Source organism: Oncorhynchus tshawytscha, linkage group LG30 (assembly GCF_018296145.1).
Source record: "Oncorhynchus tshawytscha isolate Ot180627B linkage group LG30, Otsh_v2.0, whole genome shotgun sequence".
NCBI lineage: Eukaryota > Metazoa > Chordata > Actinopteri > Salmoniformes > Salmonidae > Oncorhynchus > Oncorhynchus tshawytscha.
Window position 1 is genome coordinate 33,344,685 of NC_056458.1, and position 25,623 is coordinate 33,370,307.

General features: G+C 42.0%; 1 protein-coding gene across 3 annotated transcripts; it reads left to right on the forward strand.

The window, feature by feature from the left end:
* Window positions 1-1,397: 1,397 nt before the first annotated feature.
* slc37a2 (solute carrier family 37 member 2) lies at window positions 1,398-25,283 on the forward strand. 3 transcript variants are annotated; one of them, XM_024393638.2, is made up of 18 exons: window positions 1,398-2,094; window positions 3,239-3,320; window positions 4,411-4,501; window positions 4,671-4,749; window positions 4,840-4,975; window positions 6,078-6,154; window positions 6,427-6,593; window positions 7,036-7,073; window positions 7,436-7,552; window positions 7,821-7,911; window positions 8,072-8,134; window positions 11,941-12,026; window positions 12,549-12,597; window positions 12,898-12,971; window positions 13,332-13,410; window positions 13,799-13,896; window positions 14,828-14,892; window positions 21,857-25,283. In XM_024393638.2, the coding sequence occupies exons 1-18, from the start codon at window positions 2,036-2,038 to the stop codon at window positions 21,870-21,872; spliced, it is 1,467 nt and encodes a 488-aa protein (XP_024249406.1). In that variant the 5' UTR covers window positions 1,398-2,035; the 3' UTR covers window positions 21,873-25,283. The 3 variants fall into 3 exon arrangements, 2 of the variants coding, with proteins under 2 accessions (XP_024249406.1, XP_024249405.1); XM_024393637.2 differs by having other exon boundaries at window positions 1,399-2,094; window positions 7,406-7,552; XR_006080399.1 differs by lacking the exons at window positions 13,332-13,410; window positions 21,857-25,283 and having other exon boundaries at window positions 7,406-7,552; window positions 14,828-14,852.
* Window positions 25,284-25,623: the final 340 nt, after the last annotated feature.

A 25,623-nucleotide genomic window follows, 5' to 3' on the forward strand; every position in this document is an offset into this window, starting at 1 on the left:
GGTCATAATGGGGTATTGTTTGGAGATTGGTGAGGGGAAAAATATATATGTAATCAATTTTAGAATGAGGCTGTAATATAACAAAATGAGGAAAAAGTCCAGGGGTCCGAATACTTCCCAAAAACTCCCAAAGCATTCTTTAAAAAAATGTTTTCCTTTATTTAACTAGGCAAGTCAGTTAAGAACAAAGTCTTATTTTCAATGACGGCCTAGGAACAGTGGGTTAACTGCCTTGTTCAGGGGCAGAGACGACAGATATTCTTACCAGAAGATAAAAGCGAGTCTAACATCAATGCCCCAACTAAGCCTGGTAAACGAGATCACATTTCCATAAACTATTGCTATTAGAGAGTGCACAGATTCTTCTGCTTTTTCACAAATTGCTAATGTGTGTAGTTCTAATTTGATGGTTAACATGGCTAATAGTTAAATGTTTTCTCAACATTTTATTTGAAATTCTGCTGTCTGTTTTTCCACTCTAACTGTAACACAGTTTATAAACTCCAATCATGAGACTCACTCATCATGACCACCCTCAAGGTGTTTGTGCATCAGTACCCTTTTCACAAACTGTAATGAATAATATTTTATTTTCACATGGTTCTTTTCAGCACACTTCTGGGGAAGGGGGATATCTAGTTAGTTGTACAACTGAAGGCGTTCAACCGAAAAGTGTTTTATGCATTTAATCCAACCCCTCTGAAATCAGAGATGCCTTAATTGACATCATTGTTTTATTTATTTAACCAGGAAGGGCTCATTGAGATTAAAATCTATTTTTCAAGAGCGCCCTGGCCAAGATGGGCAGCACCAAGTCATTACAAAAAAATTACAGACAGACAACATGAAAAGCTACAAGTAATCTAGTAAAAACCATTGAATTCACAAGCGTATAAAATAGCAAATTAAAAACATTGACAGGTCAGGGAATCAGCCTCAAAATCCTTCATCAGTGATATTTAAAAACACCAATCATGTCATCGGCGGCCGGGGAGCAGGTGTTGTTTGGGGGGTTAACTGCTTTGCTCAAAGGCAGAACGGCTGATTTTTCCACTTTGCCGGTGTTGTGCCGAAAATCTCTCCCAAAATGACCCAAGAAACGTTTAAATTTGTCATTTTAGAGATTGCATTTAAAAAATATAGCCATTTTTGCGTATTTTCATTTTCTGCTGTAAGTAGGTTATAACACGTCAAGGAAGACAAACCGTACTTCTCTGCTACTTGAAGAGTTAATGGACGAGATTGTTTTTATAGCCCGGTGCCCCGGTTGAGTGGAAATTACATTCATGTACAATAGAATGGACTGACTATACAAACTCTGCCCAAACAAGGCAACGGGCCATGTAAAACGAACTTTCCCATTCAATCATCGTTTTTTTAATTCAGTGACGTCAGACATGGGAAACACGTGTCCACACACTTCGGAATATAGATTTTGTTGAGGCGTTTTGCCTGAGTTTGGAAAACATTAGGGGAGGACTGCCTTCAAACTATTATGGACACAATCTGTTAACATATGTACACATTTCCGTGTGACACGGCAGAGAAGTGCATAGAGTATTTAAAGGAACCGGCTTTTATAACGCTATCAGCGGACTCGAGCAAGTATGGAAATCGATGGGAATTCATTGTTTGTGGAGATTCACCCACATCATCATCATGAAGCAGGAATAGCAAAGCGACTGAAACTTTTTTGATCCGTGCTCGGGGTGTTTTTGTTCTTTATATTTTAAATTAATTTTTTTTTTAAAGAAAAGAAAAATCGGTGTGTTTTTAATCAAAGACAAGTGGAAAGAAATTTCAAGCGAGAGCCTGTGAGAAAAGAAGCTGTCCCATGTAACGAAACGTAATAGTTTAAGTTTGTTTTTAGCTAGTTTTAGAGATTTTTTTTGTAGTCCTAGTTTTTGTACAAATACTATATCATCAATTGGGTGTATATAAGGCACCCGATATAACTTTTGAAGCCATGTCTGAGAGAAAATTGTAAGCGGTTTTTAACAAGTTTTACGAAGTTGTTTAGGCTACTACACCAAAGATGAGGTCTTCTTTGGCTCCCGGCATTAGACTGATCACGTCCTTCTCAAGAGACAGCTGGTAAGTTTACACTGTCTTTGAATTATATTGTGACACCCTTTATGTAAACAAAACTAAATGCATTGAATTTTACAGTATGTACTTTGATGATGGGGGAGGGGAAACGGCGGTTTTGTCCTTAATCAGCTAGATGTCAATGATTGGCGAGAGATTTGGTGTCATTCTATCTATGCATTACTGACATACTGACATTCTAGACTGTTAGGAATTAGTCAACAGTCTAGATTTCATTTGAGTGTTTCATTAGGTATAGTTAAACCCCATATTCAAATATGTATTTGCAAAAAGAAGCATTGACAATCATAGAATGTTACATGCAATCATCCTAGGTGAAGGCTATTGGATTTCTGTAACTATTCTGCAATCAACAAAACCTTCTGCATTATTGCTGTCACTGATCCAGTAAAGGGTTAAAGGTCACAGCAGGTTTAGTCTCAGGCACTACACTTCCTCCCGAATGGCTGAGTCTGAAATGGCATCCAATTCCCTATGTAGTGTACCACTTTTGCCCACAGCACATGGTCAAAAGTAGGACACTAATATGGTGTAATTTGAGATGAATTCTATGTGTTGTGTGCAATTAGCCTGGGGATGAGGTTACACCAGGTTGTAAGTGATGTGTTAACGGAATCTAACTCATGGTAAAACCTGCCTTTCCACTCCAGGAAAAGTAAACAGTCAGTACACAGCATGCAGTGTCTGTGGGTTGTAACTAGCTGCCTTCCTGTGCAGTGTGCACCTAGTGTCATGAGGCAGACAGGTCCCTGTACTGGTCCCAGCACTGAAGAACTATTCTGAATACCCTGTTTTGTTTCCATGTCAGGTTCCCACAAAAAAAAAGCGCTCATGTGTACTGTCTACTGTACAGACAAGTCCATGTGAACAATGGTTTTGTGTTCTCCCCAGAACCCTCTCCAGGATGGTAGTTTGAAGCCTGCCTCTCGGCCTCTCTCCCCTCTCCCTCCTTCCAGAACCTATGATGCTAACATCCCTGGAGACTTCTAGTCTAGACCATGTGAAAGAAAGAGATTGTCCTAAAAACTGTAGAGGGTGTGCTTTGACTTACAAAGAGGACGAAGTTCATGGCATGGTATTTGCTTTGGATAACATTAGAATGAGCTCTTCTTCTACTCTCTCTGTCCAGGTACCGAGGTTTCACCCTCTTCCTCACCTTCCTCTTCTATACCAGCTACCATCTCTCCCGGAAACCCATCAGCATCATTAAGGTGATACACTGACTCCACAAACCTGTATTAAACGTTATTGAAATGTATGGCCACACTGTTCAGCTTTATATTGTAACATCTAGGTGTTCTAGACCACAAAATCCCTAGAACACTCGAGCCGCACTACAATGGTTAACACTATATACTGAACAAAAATATAAAAACAACATGTAAAGTGTTGGTATCATGTTTCATGACCTGAAATAAAAGATCCCAGAAATGTTCCATACACACAAAGTTTATTTCTGTTGTGCACAAATTTGTTTACATCCCTGTTAGTGAGCATTTCTCCTTTGCCAAGATAATCAAACCACCTGACAGGTGTGGCATATCAAGAAGCTGATTAAACAGCATGATCATTACACATGTGCATCTTGTGCTCGGGTCAATACAAGGCCACTTTAAAATGTGCAGTTTGCCACACAACACTATGCCACAGATGTCTCAAGTTTTGAGGGAGCATGCAATTGGCATGCTGACTGTGGGAATGTCCACCAGAGCTGTTGCTAGGGAATTTAATGTTAATTTCTCTACCATAAGCCGCCTCCAACGTCGTTTTAGAGAATTTGTCAGTACTTCCAACCGGCCTCACAACCGCAGACCACGTTTAACCATGCCAGTCCAGGACTGCCGCATCCGGCCTCTTTACCTGTGGGATCGTGAGACCAGCCACCTAGACAGCTGATGAAACTGAGGAGTATTTCTGTCTTTAATAAAGCCCTTTTGTGGGGAAAAGCTCATTCTGATTGGCTGGGCCTTACTCCCATTGGGGGGGGGGGCAGTCTCCCAAGTGGGTAGGACTATGCCCATCCATGGCTGTGCCTTTGCCAAGTCATGTGAAATCCATGGATTAGGGTCTAATTCATTTATTTCAATTTACTGATTTCCATATATATACTGTAACTCAGTCAAATATTTGAAATTGTTGCCTGTTGTGTTTATGTTCAGTATAGTGTGTGAGAAAATTATTTCATAGTTGTTTGTCTTTCGAGACGTTTAGTTCTTTACCATCTTTATGCAGGTTGTCTTAAAGGCTGAGTGTTTTGTGTCCATGTGTGTAATCTCTGCTTATTGCCCCATGCATGTACAGAGTCAGCTGCACAGAAATTGTTCCACCCTCATTCGACCTCCAAACCTCAATGGAACTGACAATGAAACCTGGTGTGACTGGGTGCCCTTTGGTGAGTCCTCTGCTTGACTCAAGTTCTTTGTTAATTTTAAGAAGAAATATAAATTCTTCCGAAGTTTTCTGAGTGCTTACAAAACTAATATTTAGAACGCACAACATGTCAGTAGAATGGGACAGCAGATTTCATTTGGATATTTTCGGTGTCCTCTTGTTCTGTCCAGACCAGGACAACTACAAGACACTGTTTGGAGCCGTGGACAACTCCTTCCTGGTTGCTTATGCCATTGGCATGTTTTTCAGGTAGGCTGAATGATGTATTTGAATGCGTTTTGTATATGTGTGTTAACTCACTACAAGCAGTTGACCAGATGATGTTGTGCGGTTTGACAGTGGGATATTTGGAGAGCGCGTGCCCCTGCGCTACTACTTGACCATCGGTATGCTTCTCAGTGGTCTCTTCACATGTCTGTTAGGCCTGGGCTTCTACTTGAACATCCACTCAATATGGTACTACGCCTTCTTCCAGGTACGGGTTAAATCTCCTCCAAAACCATTCAGTCACTTGCTCACACTCTTGCAGCATAGTTACCTTTTTAATTTTTTTATTAAATATATTTTTTTCGCCATACACTACCATCCCTACCCTGACTGGAGTAAACTAACGGGAAACAATACTTCTACTGCTACTTACAGCCAGAGGTGTTGATTCGAGTCACATGACTTGGACTCAAGTCAGATTCGATTCACAAATATGTTGACTTGAAAATCGTCTTTGACACCAATGACTCGTGACTTGACTTGGATTTTAGCCTTATGACTCGACCTGACTTGATACCCTTCCCAAGCCCAAATATATAAAAATGATGCTATTAAATAAAGTGTGCAGCGCATCAACTCTTCATTTAACGGACAGCAGCCAATCAAATTGTGCCAGCTGAGAAAAAGTTGTGCGCGTCAGTGCAGAGGAACGTTGGCGGGTGAATTCAGATGGAGCCCTTGGAAAGATGATAGCCAAAATGATTATTTTCGGATATAAAGACAATGCTGTATTAACAAAAAACGGATTGCAACTTGCAAAACATGCGGGAATAAAATTACAGACGGAGGTGCAACATTTTCCAACTTTGTTCAACATTTGAAGCTGCACAAAGAACGGTAAGTCGTGGCTAATATAACCGACAGCAATATATATCTTATTACTCTACAAGTGTATCATTTAGACTAACGTAGCGTTAAATCAATGAGCCTCCACACAGTCAGTCAGTGCGGGAACGTGATCATTGCACCCAAGATTGAGCTATAACTGGCTAGGCATTTCTTATTGCACAAGTCCAGGTAGCCCCTCTCTGTTTCAGTATCATATGACAGTGATAGTGTGAGGGAGGCTGAAAGAGTGTTTCAATGCCAGTACTTTTCTCAAGGCTGTTTGTGAGAATGTAATGTAGGAAACTAGCCAACCCCCCTTCTGTATTTTTATTTGTATCCCTTTCTTTCGCTCTTTCTTGTTGGGATACAACAAGTATCTCTATCTCCCTCTCTTTTTCTCTCATTGGGTCTGGTGTAGGGACATATTTAATGTTGAAATAACAGAGAATGTAAAGACCTCAGTCTCCCTCTTACTTTCATAGGCAATGAATGGACTGGTGCAGACGACAGGCTGGCCTGCAGTGGTGGCCTGCGTTGGGAACTGGTTCGGAAAAGGAAAGTGAGTGAGACATATCCTACTGTAGACTGGTTCAGCAATGCTGACTACGCAGTATCAGCACCCTCTTTTCCATCTCGTGCAGGGTTTTTATCTGTTGCTCACAGTCAGTCACATGATGTGAAAGTAAAAGCAACAGGCGTCCAATACCAAAAGCTGTCCTCAGTATTTAGTAAGCTGTCTCACTGTTCACCGTCAAGATGTACAATGTTTCTCAAGGTAAATCCACCTCTCATTTCCATCCTATCTGTATGTGTCTGTCCCTCTCCCTCCAGGCGAGGATTCATCATGGGCGTCTGGAACTCCCACACCTCGGTAGGCAACATCCTGGGCTCACTCATCGCTGGCGTCTTCGTATCTTCGGACTGGGGCATGTCCTTCATCGTGCCTGGCATCATCATCGCCTCCACTGGCGTTCTCTGTTTCTTCTTCCTGGTGGAGAGTGAGTCTGACCTCTTGGCCCGTATTCTTAAAGCGTCTCAGAGTAGGATTGCTGAGCTAGAAGTTTTGCCTTTGAGATTATAATGAATGGACAGAGGGGGCCTGATCCTAGATCAGAGTTCCAACTTTGAGACGCTTTATGGATATGCCCAGACCTTATTCAAAACATGCCAATAGTGCTGACTGTAATCCATTACAACCTATTGAAGCTTGATAGATCATAGTCATGTTCATTGCCACTATACAGTTATTATGGAGACATTTTTATTAAGCTAGTTTGAAAAAGGATCATGTTGCATTCATCAGAGTTTTCACTGCAGGCATTTCATCTTAAACTTAGACTGTTAACATTAAGACAAAATGTAAAATGAGAGTTGGCTTGTCCCAAGACTGTATTTTGACATGAAAATGTATTTGTGAGCAAAACCTTTTTTCTGTCACAGAACCAGAAGATATCGGTTGCAGCCCTCCACAACACCATGTAAGTACAACCAAAGAACACATTAATTAATTGGTGCCCTTAGTAGTATAGAGAAGGGCTGCCTTGCTAAAGGCCACAAGGGCAGTAGGTGTAGGTTGCACCTGAGATATGATGCCTGGCCCACTTCACTAACCTCTAGGCTACCAGCTATGCCCAGTTTTTGACCTTATTTTTGTTTTGTGATGACCAACGTTTTGTCATTACATTACTTTCCTTTGTAAGACTTGATATTATAGAGTAATAAAATAAATGTCAAACAGATCTATTCAACCTTAAAACAGTCAATAGTTGCAGCCCTGGTTAGAACCATGCTAATTGTTGTGTATGGACAGGAGGACAATGAGAAGGAGCCTCTCTTACAGAACTCATCCAGTAATGAGGAGATCTTCAGCAGTCCTGGCCAGTCCAACTCTATCTCCTCTGAGCCGGCAGAGGAGCACACCAAGGCCATCAGTTTCTGTGGGGCCCTCAGGATACCTGTGAGTGAGGATCACAATCTACTTTCATTTCAAGCCTTTTCAGTTGCTGAATTTCATCAAATGTTACACAAGTATTGCTCTGGCAAAACAGACACAGGCAATCAACATAATAATGGGTTGTAGTTTTATGTCATTGCACCTAAGCCTTGAATTCCTGTTTCACCTCTGTTGTGACTCATTGTTTGTAATTACTCTCCAAACCCACATGAATGCAGTTGACTTGTTATGACAGTTGCTATGACTGTGTAATATGTGTGTTATCTTACAGGGCGTGATGGAGTTCTCACTCTGTCTTCTGTTCGCTAAGCTCGTTAGCTACACCTTCCTCTACTGGCTTCCTCTCTACATTGCTAATGTTGGTACGTACTCAGTTTAGCGCCTATTTGTTTACAGTTGTCATTTCACCTGAGGGTTCAAATGCTAACAATGTTTATAAGCTGAATGATTTGCTTTGCATTGTGAGATGCGCTGTCAATTGCGTACTGTGTCACTTAAAATTCCCAATGTTTATTTCCTCAGCCCATTTTGACCCCAAGGAAGCTGGGGACATGTCAACACTATTTGATGTAGGAGGAATTGTTGGTAAGCCTTACCAGTTTTGTGGTGGATTTTATATTGCATTATCTAACCTTCTTATAGCCCAATAATCTGTAAGATCATATGAGGAACCAGGAAGCTCTTCCCTGATTACCTGGATGTTTTGTCTGCACTGGAGTTTTAACAAATCATAATGAGTGGTTTCTGTAGTCATAACAGGTAAAGTCTGCAGTCATAACAAAACAGGCATAACAAGTAAAGTCTGCAGTCATAACAAAACAGGCATAACAAGTAATGTCTGCAGTCATAACAAAACAGGCATAACAAGTAATGTCTTCAGTCATAACAAGTAATGTGTGCAGTCATAGCAAAACAGGCATAACAAGTAATGTCTGCAGTCATAGCAAAACAAGTCATGTCTGCAGTCATAGCAAAACAAGTCATGTCTGCAGTCATAGCAAAACAAGTCATGTCTGCAGTCATAGCAAAACAAGTCATGTCTGCAGTCATAGCAAAACAAGTCATGTCTGCAGTCATAGCAAAACAAGTCATGTCTGCAGTCATAGCAAAACATGTCTGCAGCATAACAAGTCATGTCTGCAGTCATAGCAAAACAAGTAATGTCTGCAGTCATAGCAAAACAAGTAATGTCTGCAGTCATAGCAAAACAAGTCATGTCTGCAGTCATAGCAAAACAAGTCATGTCTGCAGTCATAGCAAAACAGGCATAACAAGTCATGTCTGCAGTCATAGCAAAACAAGTAATGTCTGCAGTCATAGCAAAACAAGTAATGTCTGCAGTCATAACAAAACAGACCATATACAGTGTCTTGGAAAAGTATTCATATCCCTTGGATTTATTCAGTTTGTGTTACAAAGCGGGATAAAAATGGAGTTAGTTGCATTTTTCTGTCAACATACTCAAAATACTCTGTCAAAGTGGAACAATTCTAACTGAAAGATTTGACTCACTGTGAGAAATAATAGAGGTTAACATGATTTTTGAATGACTAACCCTTCCTCTGTCCCCCATACATACAGTTGAAGTCGGAAGTTTACATACACTTAGGTTGGAGTCATTAAATCTCGTTTTTCAACCACTCCACAAATTTCTTGTTGACAGACTATAGTTTTGGCAAGTCGGTTAGGACATCTACTTTGTGCATGACACAAGTCATTTTTCCAACAATTAAGTTGACTGTGCCTTGACTGTTGACTGTGCCTTTTAAACAGCTTGGAAAATTCCAGAAAATGATGTCATGGCTTTAGAAGCTTCTGATAGGCTAATTGACATCATTTGAGTCAATTGGAGGTGTACCTGTGGATGTATTTCAAGGTCTACCTTCAAATTCAGTGCCTCGTTGCTTGACATCATGGGAAAATCAAAAGAAATCAGCCAAGACCTCAGCTTTTTTTTGTAGACCTCCACAAGTCTGGTTCATCCTTGGGAGCAATTTCCAAAGGCCTGAAGGTACCACATTCATCTGTACAAACAATAATACGCAAGTATGAACACCATGGGACCACACAGCCGTCATACCGCTCAGGAAGGAGACGCATTCTCTCTCCTAGAGATGAGTGTACTTTGGTGCGAAAAGTTCAAATCAATCCCAGGACAACAGCAACGGACCTTGTGAAGATGCTGGAGGAAACGGGTACAAAAGTATCTATATCCACAGTAAAACGAGTCCTATATCGACATAACCTGAAAGGCCACTCAGCAAGGAAGAAGCCACTGCTCCAAAACCACCGTGAAAAAGCCAGACTACGGTTTGCAACTGCACATGGGGACAAAGATCGTACTTTTTGGAGAAATGTCCTCTGGTCTGATGAAACAAAAATAGAACTGTTTGGCCATAATGCCCATCATTATGTTTGGAGGAAAAGGGGGAGGCTTGTAAGTCGAAGACTGCCATCCCAAACGTGAAGCACGGGGGTGGCTGCCTCATATTGTGGCGGTGCTTTGCTGCAGGAGGGACTGGTGCACTTCATAAAATAAATGGAATCATGAGGAAGGGAAAGTATGTGCATATGTTGAAGCAACATGTCAAGACATCAGTCAGGGAGTTAAAGCATGATTGCAAATGAGTCTTCCAAATGGAAAATGACCCCAAGCACACTTCCGAAGTTGTGGCAACATGGCATTCATCAACAAAGTCAAGGTATTGGAGTGGCCATCACAAAGCCCTGACCTCAATCCTATAGAAAATTTGTGGGCAGAACTGAAAAAGCGTGTGCGGGAAAGGAGGCCTACAAACCTGACTCAGTTACACCAGCTCTGTCAGGGGGAATAGGCCAAAATTCAACCAACTTATTGTGGGAAGGTTCTGGAAGGCTACCCAAAACGTTAGACCCAAGTTAAACAATTTAAAGGCAATGCTACCAAAGAGTGTAAACTTCTGACCCACTGGGAATGTGATGAAAGAAATAAAAGCTGAAATCATTCTCTCTACTGTTATTCTGACATTTCACATTCTTAAAATAAAGTGGTGATCCTAACTGACCTAAGACAGAGAATTTTTACATGGATTAAATGTCAGGAATTGTGAAAAAGTGAGTTTAAATGTATTTGGCTAAGGTGTATGTAAACTTCCGACTTCAACTGTACTACATCTGTAAGGTCCCTCAGTCAAGTATTGAATTTCAAGCACAGATTCAAAAACAAAGACCAAGGAGCTTTTCGAAAGCCTCATAAAGAAGGGCAGTGATTGGTAGATGGGTAACAATAACAAATCAGACTTACAATATCTCTTTAAGCATTGTCAAGTTAATAAATATGCTATGGATTATGTATTAAACTACCCAGACACATCAAAGATACAGTCGTCCTTCTGAACTGAGCTGCAGGACAGGAATGAAACTGCTCAGGGATATTACCATGTCATTGGGGATGTGAAGAGCTAGAGTTCAGTGGCTGTGATGAGAGAACTGAGGATGGATCAACAATATTGTAGTGACTCAACAATAATGACCTAAAAAGGAGAATACAACGGACAGAATAAAAAATATTACAAAACATTCATCTTGTATGCAACAAGGCACAAAATTAATAATGCTAAAAAAAACACAAAGCAATACACCTTTTAGCCCAATTCAAGGCCTTATGTTTGGGGAAAATCCAACAACTCATCACTGAGGAACTGCCTCCTTATTGTCAAGCATGGTGGTGGCTGCATCATGGTATAGGTGCACTTGACAACGGCAAATGCTGTGTAATTTTTCAGGATAAAAAGAAACGGGATGGATCTAAGCACAGGCAAAATCCTAGAGGAGAACCTGGTTAGTCTGCTTTCCAACACACTGGGAGAGGAATTCCCCTTTCAGCAGGACAATAACCTACCACACAAGGCCAAATCTACACTGGAGTTGCTTACCAAGAAGACTGAATGTTCCTGAGTGGCCTAGTTACAGTGTTGACTTAAAGCTGCTTGAAAATCTATGGAAAGTCTTAATGTCTGTCTAGCCATGATCCCCAACATCTTGACAGAGCTTGGATATTGCACAATCCAGGTGTGTAAAGCTCTTAGATTTACCCAAGAAGACGCATAGCCGTAATCGCAGACAAAGGTGTTTCTAACATGTATTGACTCAGGGAGCTCAATACTTATGCAACAACTATATTTTAGTTATAACATTTACAATGAAATCGTTTTAATCCCATTTTGTAACACAATACAGACCATAGTCATAACAAGTAACTGCTGTAGTAGTCTGCCAGAAGAGTTCTCATTAGAATTGGTCAATTAATGGCTCTTACTGTATGGTGTCGGAGCACTTCCCATAATATTGATCATTAATGTAGGACTGCTGTCTCCCCCTGTGTGTTAAGGGTGTGTGCTGTGTTTCTGCAGGGGGCATCGTGGCTGGACTGGTGTCGGACCAAACTGGGGGCAGAGCCTCTACCTGCTGTGTCATGTTAATCCTGGCTGCCCCTATGGTGAGTGTGCATTCACACATAAGACATCACTGGCTTTTAACCATGTGTAGCACCAGGGCCATTTATAGTGTCTCTAAGCGCTGTCCACAGGGAAATCTGTACATTCCAGACTTTAGAAAACCAGTGCTGGGCAAAATATACTGTAGATAAGGAAAGGCCTGCACAAATGCCTGAATTATAAATATGGACTAGACACTTTATATTCACTTATGAAAAGAGGCAATTCTCTATGTCAAAGTTTTGATCACATATATGCAATGTAAATATGACTGCATTATGGACACAGAAAAAGGAATTTGGCTGTGCTTGGAACTCTGGATTTGGCAGTGAACTTCACCTGCTGCCCAAGCCTGAAAACATTTTATGTTAGTCCGTGAGCTCCTTTACAGTAGTGTGTCAATCCGTTTTTCAGCATAGCTCAATGTTTTCCTTTGGGTCTGCATGTGGGTTAGTAAATCCTTCAAAAGTGACACATTTGACCCACGATCTAGTCTAAATGTTTGTTTTTTGTTGCTTTCCTAGCTGTTCCTGTACAACCACATTGGACAGCATAGCCTAGCAACCACAATCGGTAAGAGTTAAGTTATTCTGTATGAAATTTGACTTTGAAGCCATGGAGCTATTTTGGTTTCGACGCCTCTTACTGAAAACGACCTAAATGCTTCAATTTAACACATTCTCTTTACTGTGTGTCGGTTGTGTGTTTGTAGCCTGTGGATTTCACATTTACGCTTTGTCATTTGGCAGACACTCTTATCTACGACTTGCAATCGGTACAACCACAATATCACTATTAAAAATAGCCTTTGTCTGCTAGCTAGCGTACTGTACATGCCTGATCCACTTGTTGCTGTTTTCCTCTGCCTTGTAGGGATGCTGTTGGTGTGCGGAGCCCTGGTGAACGGACCCTACGCCCTCATCACCACCGCTGTGTCTGCTGACCTGGTAAGCACATCCACCCCAGACTGCACTGCTGCATGCCTTTCTCACATGAAGTCCTCAGCTCTCCCGAAGTCACACAGGAGATAAGCCCGTCAGTGCTCCTCTCACCCCAAATTCCCCAGGTTCCCTGTTAGTCCAAGACACTTTCTAAAGCGTTCCTTGCATTCTATCTCCCTCGCCTCTTTCTCAAACCATATTGGAGAAGAAGATCCCAAGGTCCCTCCCGTCAGACCTTCACCTTCCATGCGTTTTGAGAAGAGGCAGAGGAGAGAGAACACAAGGAATTGAGGAGTGAAACATTTGGAAAGAGCCCAAGTCTTTTATGCTGAATGTTGATTCAAAATTAGGGTTTTCCTTTCATAGGGGACGCATGAGAGCCTGAGAGGAAATTCTAGAGCATTGTCAACGGTCACTGCAATTATTGACGGCACAGGGTCAATAGGTATGTGGGGAATTTCTAGGATACACACAGGGGATTGGTACTCTTTGATATTGTTGTTTTTAGATTTGATGCTTGTAATGGGTTGGTGGTGCTAAGATGCCTTTGTGTGCCTATGTCAATGCATGAAGGAAGGTTTTTATTTTTAGGTTGCCTATGTTTTGTGAGATTAACTTCAATGCTCAGTCATTGCAGTGTTATGTGACAATTACAAATTGTATACAGTTTATGTACAAGGTCCATGGCTCATACAAAACTATTTTCTATTGTAAATCATGTAGTGTTCTAAAGGCAGACTTTTTATGATTGTTGTCCCAAATCAGATTGTATATCCAGTCCTGGTTTTAGGTGCTAGGGTTCCCATGACTCTTATTTTCTGACTCTCCTCTAGGTGCCGCCCTAGGTCCTCTGTTAGCAGGGCTGATCTCTCCAACGGGATGGAACAATGTCTTTTTCATGCTGATCACTGCTGATATCCTCGCCTGTTTGGTTAGTTTTTAATCTTTGTTTTTATTAACATGTTTTATAAACCACTGCAAGATTTTTGCCACATGTTCAAAGAAGGTGCTACACCTGTGGATTGTGTACAAAATTAATGATACCCTTGATACACTACATGGCCAAAAGTATCATTTGGTATGTGGACACCCCTTCAAATTAATGGATTCGTCTATTTCAGCCACGTGTATAAAGCACACAGCCATGCAATCTCCAGAGAAAAACATTTGCAGTAGAATGGCTCGTACTGAAGAGCTCAGTGACTTTCAACGTGGCACCGTCATGGGATGCCACCTTTCCAACAAGTCAGTTCGTCAAATTTCTGCCCTGCAAGAGCTGTCCCGGGCAACTGTAATTGCGGTTATTATGAAGTGGAAATGTCTAGGAGCAACAACGGCTCAGCCACAAAGTGATAGACCACACAAGCTCACAGAACAGGACCACCGAGTGCTGAAGCGTGTCGCATTTAAAAATCGTATATCCTCGGTTGCAACACTTCTACTGAATTCCAAACTGCCTTTGGAAGCAACGTCAGCACAAGAACTGTTCATTGGGAACTTCATGAGATGGGTTTCCATGGCCGAGCAGCCTCATACAAGACTAAGATCACCATGTGTAATGCCAAGCGTAGTGTGGAGTGGGGTGGGTGCCATTGGTGGGTGGAGCAGTGGAAACACGTTCTCTAGAGTGATGAATCAAGTTTCACCATCTGGCAGTCCGACGGACGAATCTGGGTTTGACAGATGCCAGGAGAACGTTAACTGCCCGAATGCATAGTGCCAACTGTAAAGTTTGGTGGAGGAATAATGTTCTGGGACTGTTTTTAAATTGTGTTACATATATATTTTTAATATTTATATGTGTAAAAACATAGATCTATTTTAGTAAGCTGTGTTGAGTGTGCTGTCTCCCTGTTTTCCAGCTGCTGTCCAGGCTGGTGTATAAAGAGGTGAGGGGCTGGTGTGGACACAGCCCCAGACATAGAGGGTAAGCCGCTCACGACTACACCGCTGGGAATCATATAACCAAACAGGAAACCCAAAGCTGGTTTCCTTTTCTTATGATAAAGTGGCTGCTAAGTGCAATTAGTCATGTTAGTCATAAAATCATACCCATTTTATCCAAGAAGTTAACAAATACTGGCTACTCCACTTAAAAGGGGCAAAATGCAATTGAACTTGAGTGTGGACTAAAATGACTATTCCTTTAAATACAGGTCAAAGCCACAAATAGAGCTACTCCCCAGGGCTTTATACATTAGCCTTTCCCTAGAGGTTAAGGGTGCTCATTATTCTACTCCAAAGTGGCCTCCAGGCTGCTGATTAATTGGCTAGCTTTAAGGGGAAAATCGCAATTGCACCTCAGGCTATTTTTAAAAATCAGAAGTTGTCATTCACGATTAACCTGGGACCTTGATTGCGTCTTGAGAGTTGTATAGTTCCACCAGGTTCCCATAGGACTTGAGATGTGATTGTCTTTGAATGGATGACTAGAGTTGGTGTTATTAGACACGGGATCATAATTATTTATATACACTACCGTTCAAAAGTTTGGGGTCACTTAGAAATTTCCTTGTTTTCCATGGAAATATAGTCAAGACGTTGACAAGGTTATAAATAATGATTTTTAATTGAAATAATAATTGTGTCCTTCAAACTTTGCTTTCGTCAAAGAATCCTCCATTTACAGCAATTACAGCCTTGCAGACCTTTGGCATTCTAGTTGTCAATTTATTGAGGTAATCTGAAGAGATTTCACCCCATGCTTCCTGAAGCATCCCCCACAAATTGGATTGGCTTGATGAGCACTTCATACGTACAATAGGGTCAATCTGCTCCCACAAAAGCTCAATATAGTTGAGATCTGGTGACTGTGCTGGCCACTTCATTATAGATAGAATACCAGCTGACTGCTTCTTCCCTAAATATTTCTTGCATAGTAGCTGTTCTTTGGGTCATTGTCCTGTTGTAGCAAGAAATTGGCTCAAGTTAAGCGCCGTCCACAGGGTATGGCATGACGTTGTAAAATTGAGTGATAGCCTGCCTTCCTTCAAGATCCATTCTACCCTGTACACATTTTCCACTTTACCACCACCAAAGCACCCCCAGACCATCACATTGCCTCCACCATGCTTGACAGATGGTGTCAAGCACTCTTCCATCTTTTTGATGTATCTGTCAGTATCTGGCGTGGCCACCAGCTGCATTAAGCACTGCAGTGCTTCTCCTCCTCATGGACTACACCAGATTTGCCAGTTCTTGCTGTGAGATGTTAACCCACTCTTCCACCAAGGCACCTTCAAGTTCCTGGACATTTCTGGGGGGAATGGTCCTAGCCCTCACCCTCCGATCCAACAGTTCCCAGACGTGCTCAATGCGATTGAGATCCGGGCTCTTCGCTGGCCATGGTAGAACGCTGACATTCCTGTCTTGCAGGAAATCACGCACAGAATGAGCAGTATGGCTGGTGGCATTGTCATGCTGGAGGTTCATGTCAGGATGAGCCTGCAGGAAGGGTACCACATGGGGGAGGAGGATGTCTTCCCTGTAACGTACAGCGTTGAGATTGCCTGCAATGACAAGCTCAGTCAGATGATGCTGTGACACACCGCCCCAGACCACAACGGACCCTCCACCTCCAAATCGATCTCGCTCCAGAGCACAGGCCTCTGTGTAACGCTCATTCCTTTGACGATAAACGCGAATCCGACCATCACCCCTGGTGAGACAACACCGCGACTCGTCAGTGAAGAGCACTTTTTGCCAGTCCTGTCTTGTTCTGCGACGGTGGGTTTGTGCCCATAGGCGACACTGTTGCCGGTGATGTCTGGTGAGGACCTGCCTTTACAACAGGCCTACAAGCCCTCAGTCCAGCCTCTCTCAGCCTATTGCGGACAGTCTGAGCACTGATAGGGATTGTGTGTTCCTGGTGTAACTCGGCCAGTTGTTGTTGCCCTCCAGTACCTGTCCGCAGGTGTGATGTTCGGATGTACCGATCCTGTGCAGGTGTCCAACGTGGTCTGCCACTGCGAGGACAATCAGCTGTCCAGCCTGTAGCGCTGTCTTAGGTGTGTCACAGTACAGACATTGCAATTTATTGCCCTGGCCACATCTGCAGTCCTCATGCCACCTTGCAGCATGCGTAAGGCACGTTCACGCAGATGAGTAGGGACCCTGAGCATCTTTCTTTTGGTGTTTTTCAGAGTCCGTAGAATGGCCACTTGTGTTATCATAACTGTGACCTTAATTGCCTACTGTAAGCTGTTAGTGTCTTAACGACCGTTCCACAGGTGAATGTTCATTAATTGTTAATGGTTCATTGAACAAGCATGGGAAACAGTGTTTTAAACCCTTTACAATGAAGATCTGTGAAGTTATTTGGATTTTTACAAATTATCTTTGAAACACAGGGTCCTGAAAAGGGGATGTTTATTTTTTTGCTGTGTGTGTTAATCATGGCAGGGTAGCCTAGTGGTTAGAGCGTTGGACTAGTAACCGGAAGGTTGCAAGTTCAAACCCCCTGACAAGGTACAAATCTGTCGTTCTGCCCCTGAACAGGCAGTTAACCCACTGTTCCTAGGCCGTCATTGAAAATAAGAATTTGTTCTTAACTGACTTGCCTGGTTAAATAAAGGTTAAAAAAAAAATGTTTAAATAAAATGCTTGGTAAACAGGTGTAGACTAACAGTGACATGCTTACATAGGCCTTTCTCAACGATATGGAGAAATAATAGCAATGTAAAAAATAAACAAATATTAAATACACAATGCCAGTGCCTAGTCGATGTGCAGGGGTACGAAGTAATTGAGGTTGATATTGTATGTGCATATAGATAGGGGTAAAGTGACATAATAAACTGTATCAGCAGCTTATATGATGAGTAAAAGAAGTTAGTGCAAAAAAGCTCAATGTAGATAGTCTGGGAAGCTATTGCATTAAACCTCTTAAGGATTCCACCCTTTTTTCAATTTTCGCCTAAAATGACATGCCTAAATCCTGCTGCCTGTAGCTCAGGACCTGAAGCAAGGATATGCATCTTCTTGATACCAAAATTATCAATGGAAATCAAATTTAACAACTCATGGAGGACTGGATTTGGAGTCGCACTCAAAATTAAAGTGGAAAACCACTCTACAGGCTGATCCAACTTTGATGTAATGTCCTTAAAACAAGTCAAAATGAGGCTCAGTAGTGTGTGTGGCCTCCACGTGCCTGTATGACCTCCCTACAACGCCTGGGCATGCTCCTGATGAGGTGGCAGATGGTCTCCTGAGGGATCTCCTCCCAGACATGGACTAAAGCATCCGCCAACTCCTGGACAGTCTGTGGTGCAGTGTGGCATTGGTGGATGGAGCGAGACATGATGTTCCAGATGTGCTCAATTGGATTCAGGTCTGGGGAACGGGTGGGCTAGTCCATAGCATCAATGCCTTCCTCTTGCAGGAACTGCTGACACACTCCAGCCACATGAGGTCTAGCATTGTCTTGCATTAGGAGGAACCCAGGGCCAACCGCACCAGCATATGGTCTCACAATGGGTCTGAGGATCTCATCTTGGTACCTAATGGCAGTCAGGCTACCTCTGGCGAGCACATGGAGGGCTGTGCGGCCCCCCATAGAAATGCCACCCCACACCATGACTGACCCACTGCCAAACCGGTCATGCTGGAGGATGTTGCAGGCAACAGAACGTTCTCCACGGCGTCTCCAGACTCTGTCACGTCTGTCACATGTGCTCAGTGTGAACCTGCTTTCATCTGTGAAGAGCACAGGGCGCCAGTGGCGAATTTGCCAATCTTGGTGTTGTCTGGCAAATGCCAAACGTCCTGCACGGTGTTGGGCTGTAAGCACAACCCCCACCTGTGGACGTCGGGCCCTCATACCACCCTCATGGAGTCTGTTTCTGACCGTTTGAGCAGACACATGCACAATTGTGGCCTGCTGGAGGTCATTTTGCAGGGCTCCGGCAGTGCTACTCCTGCTCCTCCTTGCACAAAGGCGGAGGTAGCGGTCCTGCTGCTGGGTTGTTGCCCTCCTACGGCCTCCTCCACGTCTCCTGATGTACTGGCCTGTCTCCTGGTAGCGCCTCCATGCTCTGGACACTACGCTGACAGACACAGCAAACCTTCTTGCCACATCTCGCATTGATGTGCCATCCTGGATGAGCTGCACTACCTGAGCCACTTGTGTGGGTTGTAGACTCCGTCTCATGCTACCACTAGAGTGAAAGCACCGCCAGCATTCAAAAGTGACCAAAACATCAGCCAGGAAGCATAGGAACTGAGAAGTGGTCTGTGGTCCCCACCTGCAGAACCACTCCTTTATTGGGGGTGTCTTGCTAATTGCCTGTAATTTCCATCTGTTGTCTATTCCATTTGCACAACAGCATGTGAAATGTATTGTCAATCAGTGTTGCTTCCTAAGTGGACAGTTTGATTTCACAGAAGTGTGATTGACTTGGACTTACATTGTGTTGTTTAAGTGTTCCCCCTTTTTTTTTTGAGCAGTGTACATATATTAAAAAAAATGTTTTACCATCTTTGAAATGCAAGAGAAAGGCCATAGTATATTATTCTAGCCCAGTTGCAATTTAGATTTAGCAGTGTATTTGCAAAGTTTTAGACTGATCCAATCTGTTCAAAATGTTGTATCAAGTCTGCCCAAATGTGCCTAATTGGTTTACTAATACATTTAAGTTAATAATTGTGCATGGTCCTCAAACAATAGCACGGTAGTCTTTCAATGTAATAGCTACTGTAACTTGGACAGTGCAGTTAGATTAACAAGAGTGTAAGCTTTCTGCCCATATTAGATATGTCTGTATCCTGGGAAATGTTCATGTTACTTACAACCTCATGCTAATCACATTAGCCTACGTTAGCTTAACACCGATCCTATAGAGGTTTTAAGTTCCTGACTTTGTTTTCAAATGGTCAAAAATACACACAGCTTCAATTTCTCAGGCACTAATTTTGCTAGGGCTGTCTGGGTGTGGTCTGAGTGGTGAGGGGAACTCTGAAAACTAGCTAATGGAATTTAGAATGCACTTCCTTTATTATTTTATTAACTAATTTACCACCTGATGAGGTCACCAGGCAGACCAAAACTCCATCACACCAAAACAGGCTGACATTTCAGGCAGTGTTTTTGACCAGCTCGTACACCAAATAAATAAATAAAAACACAGAAAATCTAGTTTTTGGCTGCACTGGGGTTTGTAGGCTTTTTAAAAAATGATAGCATAATACACAGTGTAATGTGTCTGGGTTTGTCATAATACCGTTGCACTACCAGCCAAGGTGTCTGTTTCTTTGTGCTACAAGACTGTGTTGAAGGTTAAAGGAAGCTGTATGGTGGATAATCCACACCCGCATCGCGCTGGCCACATGCTGTCCCGTTTATTCCAAGTTCCAAACTAACCCTCACATCCTGTGAAATAATGTTGCTTTCAAATAAAGCAAGGCTCCATCCCCAACAACAATTGTGCACCTCATGGCTCTATGCTGCCCCCCATTTATTCCACCTCCCAAACTAAGTCAATAGCATCAGCCTCTCTCCAGCAAAATTGTGAGTAGGCTAGGTGCCATTGTTGACTTGTTAATTTTATCAATCAATCAAATGTATTTATAAATCCCTTCTTACATCAGCTGATGTCACGAAGTGCTGTACAGAAACCCAGCCTAAAACCCCAAACAGCAAGCAATGCAGGTGTAGAAGCATGGTGGCTAGGAAAAACTCCCTAGAAAGGCCAGAACCTAGGAAAGAAACCTAGAGAGGAAGCAGGCTATGGGGGGTGACTAGTCCTCTTCTGGCTGTGCCGGGTGGAGATTATAACAGAACATGGTCAGGGTTCCATAGCCGCAGGCAGAACAGTTGAAACTGGAGCAGCAGCACGGCCAGGTGGATTGGGGACAGCAAGGAGTCATCAGGCCAGGTAGTCCTGAGGCATGGTCCTAGGGCTCAGGTCCTCCGAGAGAGAGAGCATACTTAAATTCACACAGGACACTGGATAAGACAGGAGAAATACTCCAGATATAACAGACTGACCCTAGCCCCCCGACACAAACTATTGCAGCATAAATTGTGGAGACTGAGACCGAAGGGGTCAGGAGACACTGTGGCCCCATCCGACGATACCCCCGGACAGGGCCAAACAGGCAGGATATAACCCCACCCACTTTGCCAAAGCTCAGCCCCCACACCACTAGAGGGATATCTTCAACCACCAACCTACCATCCTGAGACCAGGCCGAGTATAGACCAAGAAGATCTCCCCCACGGCATAACTTAAAGGGGGGCGCCAACCCGGACAGGAAGACCACGTCAGTGATGCACCCTCCTAGGGATGGCATGGAAGAGCACCAGTAAGCCAGTCACTCAGCCCCTGTAATAGGGTTTGAGGCAGAGAATCCCAGTGGAGAGAGGGGAACCGGCCAGGCAGAGACAGCAAGGTCTGTTCGTTGCTCCACTGCCTTTCCGTTCACCTTCACACTCCTGGGCCAGACTACACTCAATCATAAGACCTACTGAAGAGGCCTGCGTCTTGTGACCGTAGCGTACGTGTAGGTATATACGGCAGGACCAAATTGAAAAGATGGGTAGGTGGAAGCCCATGTAATGCTTTGTAGGTTTGCAGTAAAACCTTGAAATCAGCCATTGCCTTAACAGGAAGCCAATGTAGAGAGGCTAGAACTGGAGTAATATGATCACATTTTTTGGTTCAAGATTCTAGCAGCCGTATTTAGCACTAACTGAAGTTTATTTAGTGCTTTATCCGGGTAGCCAGATATACTCAGTTGAAGATTCTGTGGTTGTTCCTACACCGCCAGTCCTCAAATATGAAATGACATTGAATTAATCAGATCCAATGATCTGGTGCCTATGTTAATAACCGGAATAGGTTTGCATTCGGCCCATTCTGAAATAGGCTAATCTAACCTTGTGTTTGCAGGTTCAAAGAAATCTGAGTGGCCGCCTGGGACAAGAGACCGTATCACACCTGCAAGGAAGGGCGCAGGAAAAATGACCCAGTAATAATCCCTGAGGCACACTGTGATTCATACAGTACTGGTCCTTTCATCCTTCAGCCTTAATGGATCCATACCTCGTCACCAGCGGATGAAAGGAGCTGAAAAAGGAGGAAGGGGCCATTGATATTCTGGGACCGTCTGACAGAGAGAACATGTCCCTTCCTCAAGTGACCGCAAAGCTCTTTCTCTTTTAAACCCCCAAAAATACACTTTAAAACCTTTTTTTTATGGACTGTCTCTCTTATAGCCCCTCTCAGTGCTGTGTGCATCTTTTTCATGTTTTATCATTACAATTCTGTGCACACTGTGCCTTTCCCCAATCTCCCCTCCAGTTGACATCACATACCAGTATTGGGCAAGTTGAATTCAGGGGAGCTCATTTTGCACAGCCGAGGAATGCCAAACTACATAAGCAGTAAAGGAGGAGTTTCAAGGTAATCAAGGGCTGTGGAGGTGAATGTCATCACCAACAAAAACTCAACGGATAAGGAAAAGTTTGCTGACTGATCAAAAAAATTCTCAGACTGTACCATCACATTATTCCATTTGTCTCTGATGCAAATGTTTGTTGAAATGTTTATTGATCAATGATTAGAAGTTAGTTTGTATCCTCCATGTGCACTTCGTTGTTTTGTTTTTAACTCCACCCCTCCTAGCCGGCCTCGTCGTCAATTTTGAGCAGGGTATGTGATGATAGCGATGGTTTGTCTGGACTAAACATTTTTACGGTTGTGGCTAGATAACGAGTTCCCAAACTTTTTTTGGCCCACGACCCCTTTCAATTTTGTTTGTGATCCTGCCCACCATGTAAAAAAAAAAAAAAAAATGTTTTGCCACACGGCCAACATTTACTTTGTCTAAATTAAATTGTCTATAACCGTCTATTACAAATCAGTCAGACAGTACTTTTGACAGTATCTCAATCTGAAGGAAGTGTGGTTTGAAATGACTGAAATGCATCAGCGTTATTGGGAAGTTCAGAAGATCATCAGTCAATAATTCTGTGTAGAAAAGAATAACATCATTGATGACCCCCCCCAGTTTGATTTAGGTAGCGCCTAGTCTTTTACACTCTGTTCTAATGAGTCCTGCGTGGCTTGTGGGCATTGTAGAGGAGAACATACGTGTTCCTAAGAGTCTTATCTTTCAGTCATGGGGTCATAATATTTTGTAGCTTAAACCATTCAAAAGATAGAGCCACATTTGTAGGAAGAAAACAGAAGCCACTCTGTTTATTACAACTAAAACTAGCAGCTTCTATGAACTAAGCAAGATTTCAGACTTTCTCTAGATGGAGTTCAGCTACGGAGAGAAGTTTCTGTACATGGCACGTTAGGAGAAATAATTTAGCAGCTTAAGAGAATGAAGTTAAGGTTAGGAAAAGGGTTGGGCTTAGCTAAAATGCAACGTTTGTCAACTACTGTTGTCCTCGATGCGACATCTAGATGGAGCTGTACTCCATCTAGTCACAATCATAGGAACCATCTATCCCGACAAACCATCGGTATCATAACAGGGGCTTTGACATTTGCCGTCGGGCTCCTAAATTGCAAGTTGAGCGCCAATTCCTCCCACGCGACAAACAGCCAGGGGACCGAGCCATGCAAAATGAGCTCACCCAATGTTGTCACGTGTGACTTTGATTGTAAATGTATCCCTTTTAGTGGCACGCTACCTACTCTCCTACATATTTATTTGGCAGAGAAGCTAAAATGTCATTTGGCTCTATACTCCAGCTTTTTGGATTTGAAATCAAATGAGCCGAAAAAACAATTTTTTATTTTGGGGTGTTTTGTTAGTGGAATTAAATTTCTATATGTTTAATACCCAATTAAATTAATACACTCAGCCCATTTCTAAGGATTTGTAAGAAACTTATTTGCATAAAATGGGTGGACACCTGTCTCAAAATCAAGCACTAGCGTTTATTCTCGAGAGTACTGAACATGATACAATTTACAACAGGTTATAAACGGAAAATTACGTCATTAGGTTTCGAACTGTCCCGTCTCTCCCCCACTCCGGTACAATGGCAGTATAGTTCTCAAGCCTTCCTACATCATCTCCCACCAATTTAGATAATTTATGACCAAGCCAAGGTCTTCCTGTGTAGATAAGAATTCTAGCCAGTCTGACGATAAGTTCATTCGTTTCTACCAAGGAACAGACAGTCATTGTTCTAATTCTTGATTATAATTACACACACATTCAGTACTAGGATTAAAATAAAATTCATCCTTCTATACAGTAACATAATAGTATTCTGATTAGTCAGTCCTGATTGAAATGTATACATAATTAGTCATTATTGGTAAAAAAAAAAATCCCTTAACACTATCTAGAAATGAAAGCATTTTATGTATCTAGTCCCCCCATTTTTGAAGGTGTCACACGTTTTTAGACAAATTCACTTAGTGTATTACATTTATTCAAGCTTAGTATTTGGTCCCATATTCCTAGCACACAATGGCTACATCAAGCTTGTGACTACAAATTTGTTGGATGCATTTTCTTTTTTAGGTTGTGTTTCAGATTACTCTGTGCCCAATAGAAATGTAATGGTATATAATGTATTTTGTCATTTTGGAGTCACTTCTATTGTAAATAAGAATATGATATGTTTCTGAACACTTCTACATTAATGTGGATGCTTCCATGATTCCAGATAATCATGAATGATTTGTGAATAATGATGAGTTAGAGGCATAAATATTATACCCTAGAATTTAATATCAAATCCAAAATGCTGGAGTTTTGAGCTGAATTTAAAAGTTTTCGCTTCACTGGCCAAGTAAATACCTAGGGGACCAGTGTCCACAAATGGTATTCTTTTTTTTTTCTCAATGAATTGGTGTTTCATTCTTTGTAGATATGTATTTTTTTTGTTGACATTTTAGTTATTTCGAAGACACTCTTAGCCAGAGTGACTTACAGTAGTGAGTGTATACATTTTCATTATTTTTTTTGTACTGGTCCCCCATGGGAATCGAACCAACAACCCTGGCATTACAAGCATCATCCTCTACCAACTGAGCATCCTCGCTGGTGGCCCATGTTATTAAGGTGATAATTGTACTTCAGGGACCCTCTGTTGCTTTGTTGTAGTCAGAGGTATTGTTAGAGGGGGCGTAATCTTTTTGAATATAATTGAGGAGGGATGCAGATAGTTGTAGTGCCCCAAATAAAGTCAGATGTTATACCATGCATAAGCTATGCAGAGGGCAGGCTGTATTATGTTACATGACTAATATTCCAAATACATTTAGAAAAAATGTAAATAATGAAGTGTAGTGTATGTACATCAGATGTCTGATTTAAGCTGAATAAATCTGAGCATGACCAACTGTATTTCATTTCCTGAAAAGGGCATGTTTTACTTATATATATATATATGTATATATATATGTGTGTATATATATGTGTGTATATATATATGTATATGTGTGTATATGTATATGTGTGTATATATATATATGTATATGTGTGTATATATGTATATGTGTGTGTGTATATATATATGTGTGTGTGTATATATATATGTATATGTGTGTGTATATATATATGTATATGTGTGTATATATATATATAAATATGTGTGTGTATATATATATATATAATGAACATTAATTTGGAAGTCTACCTAAAATCTGAAAGGTAAAATGCAACTCCTCACTATAAAAACCGTTGA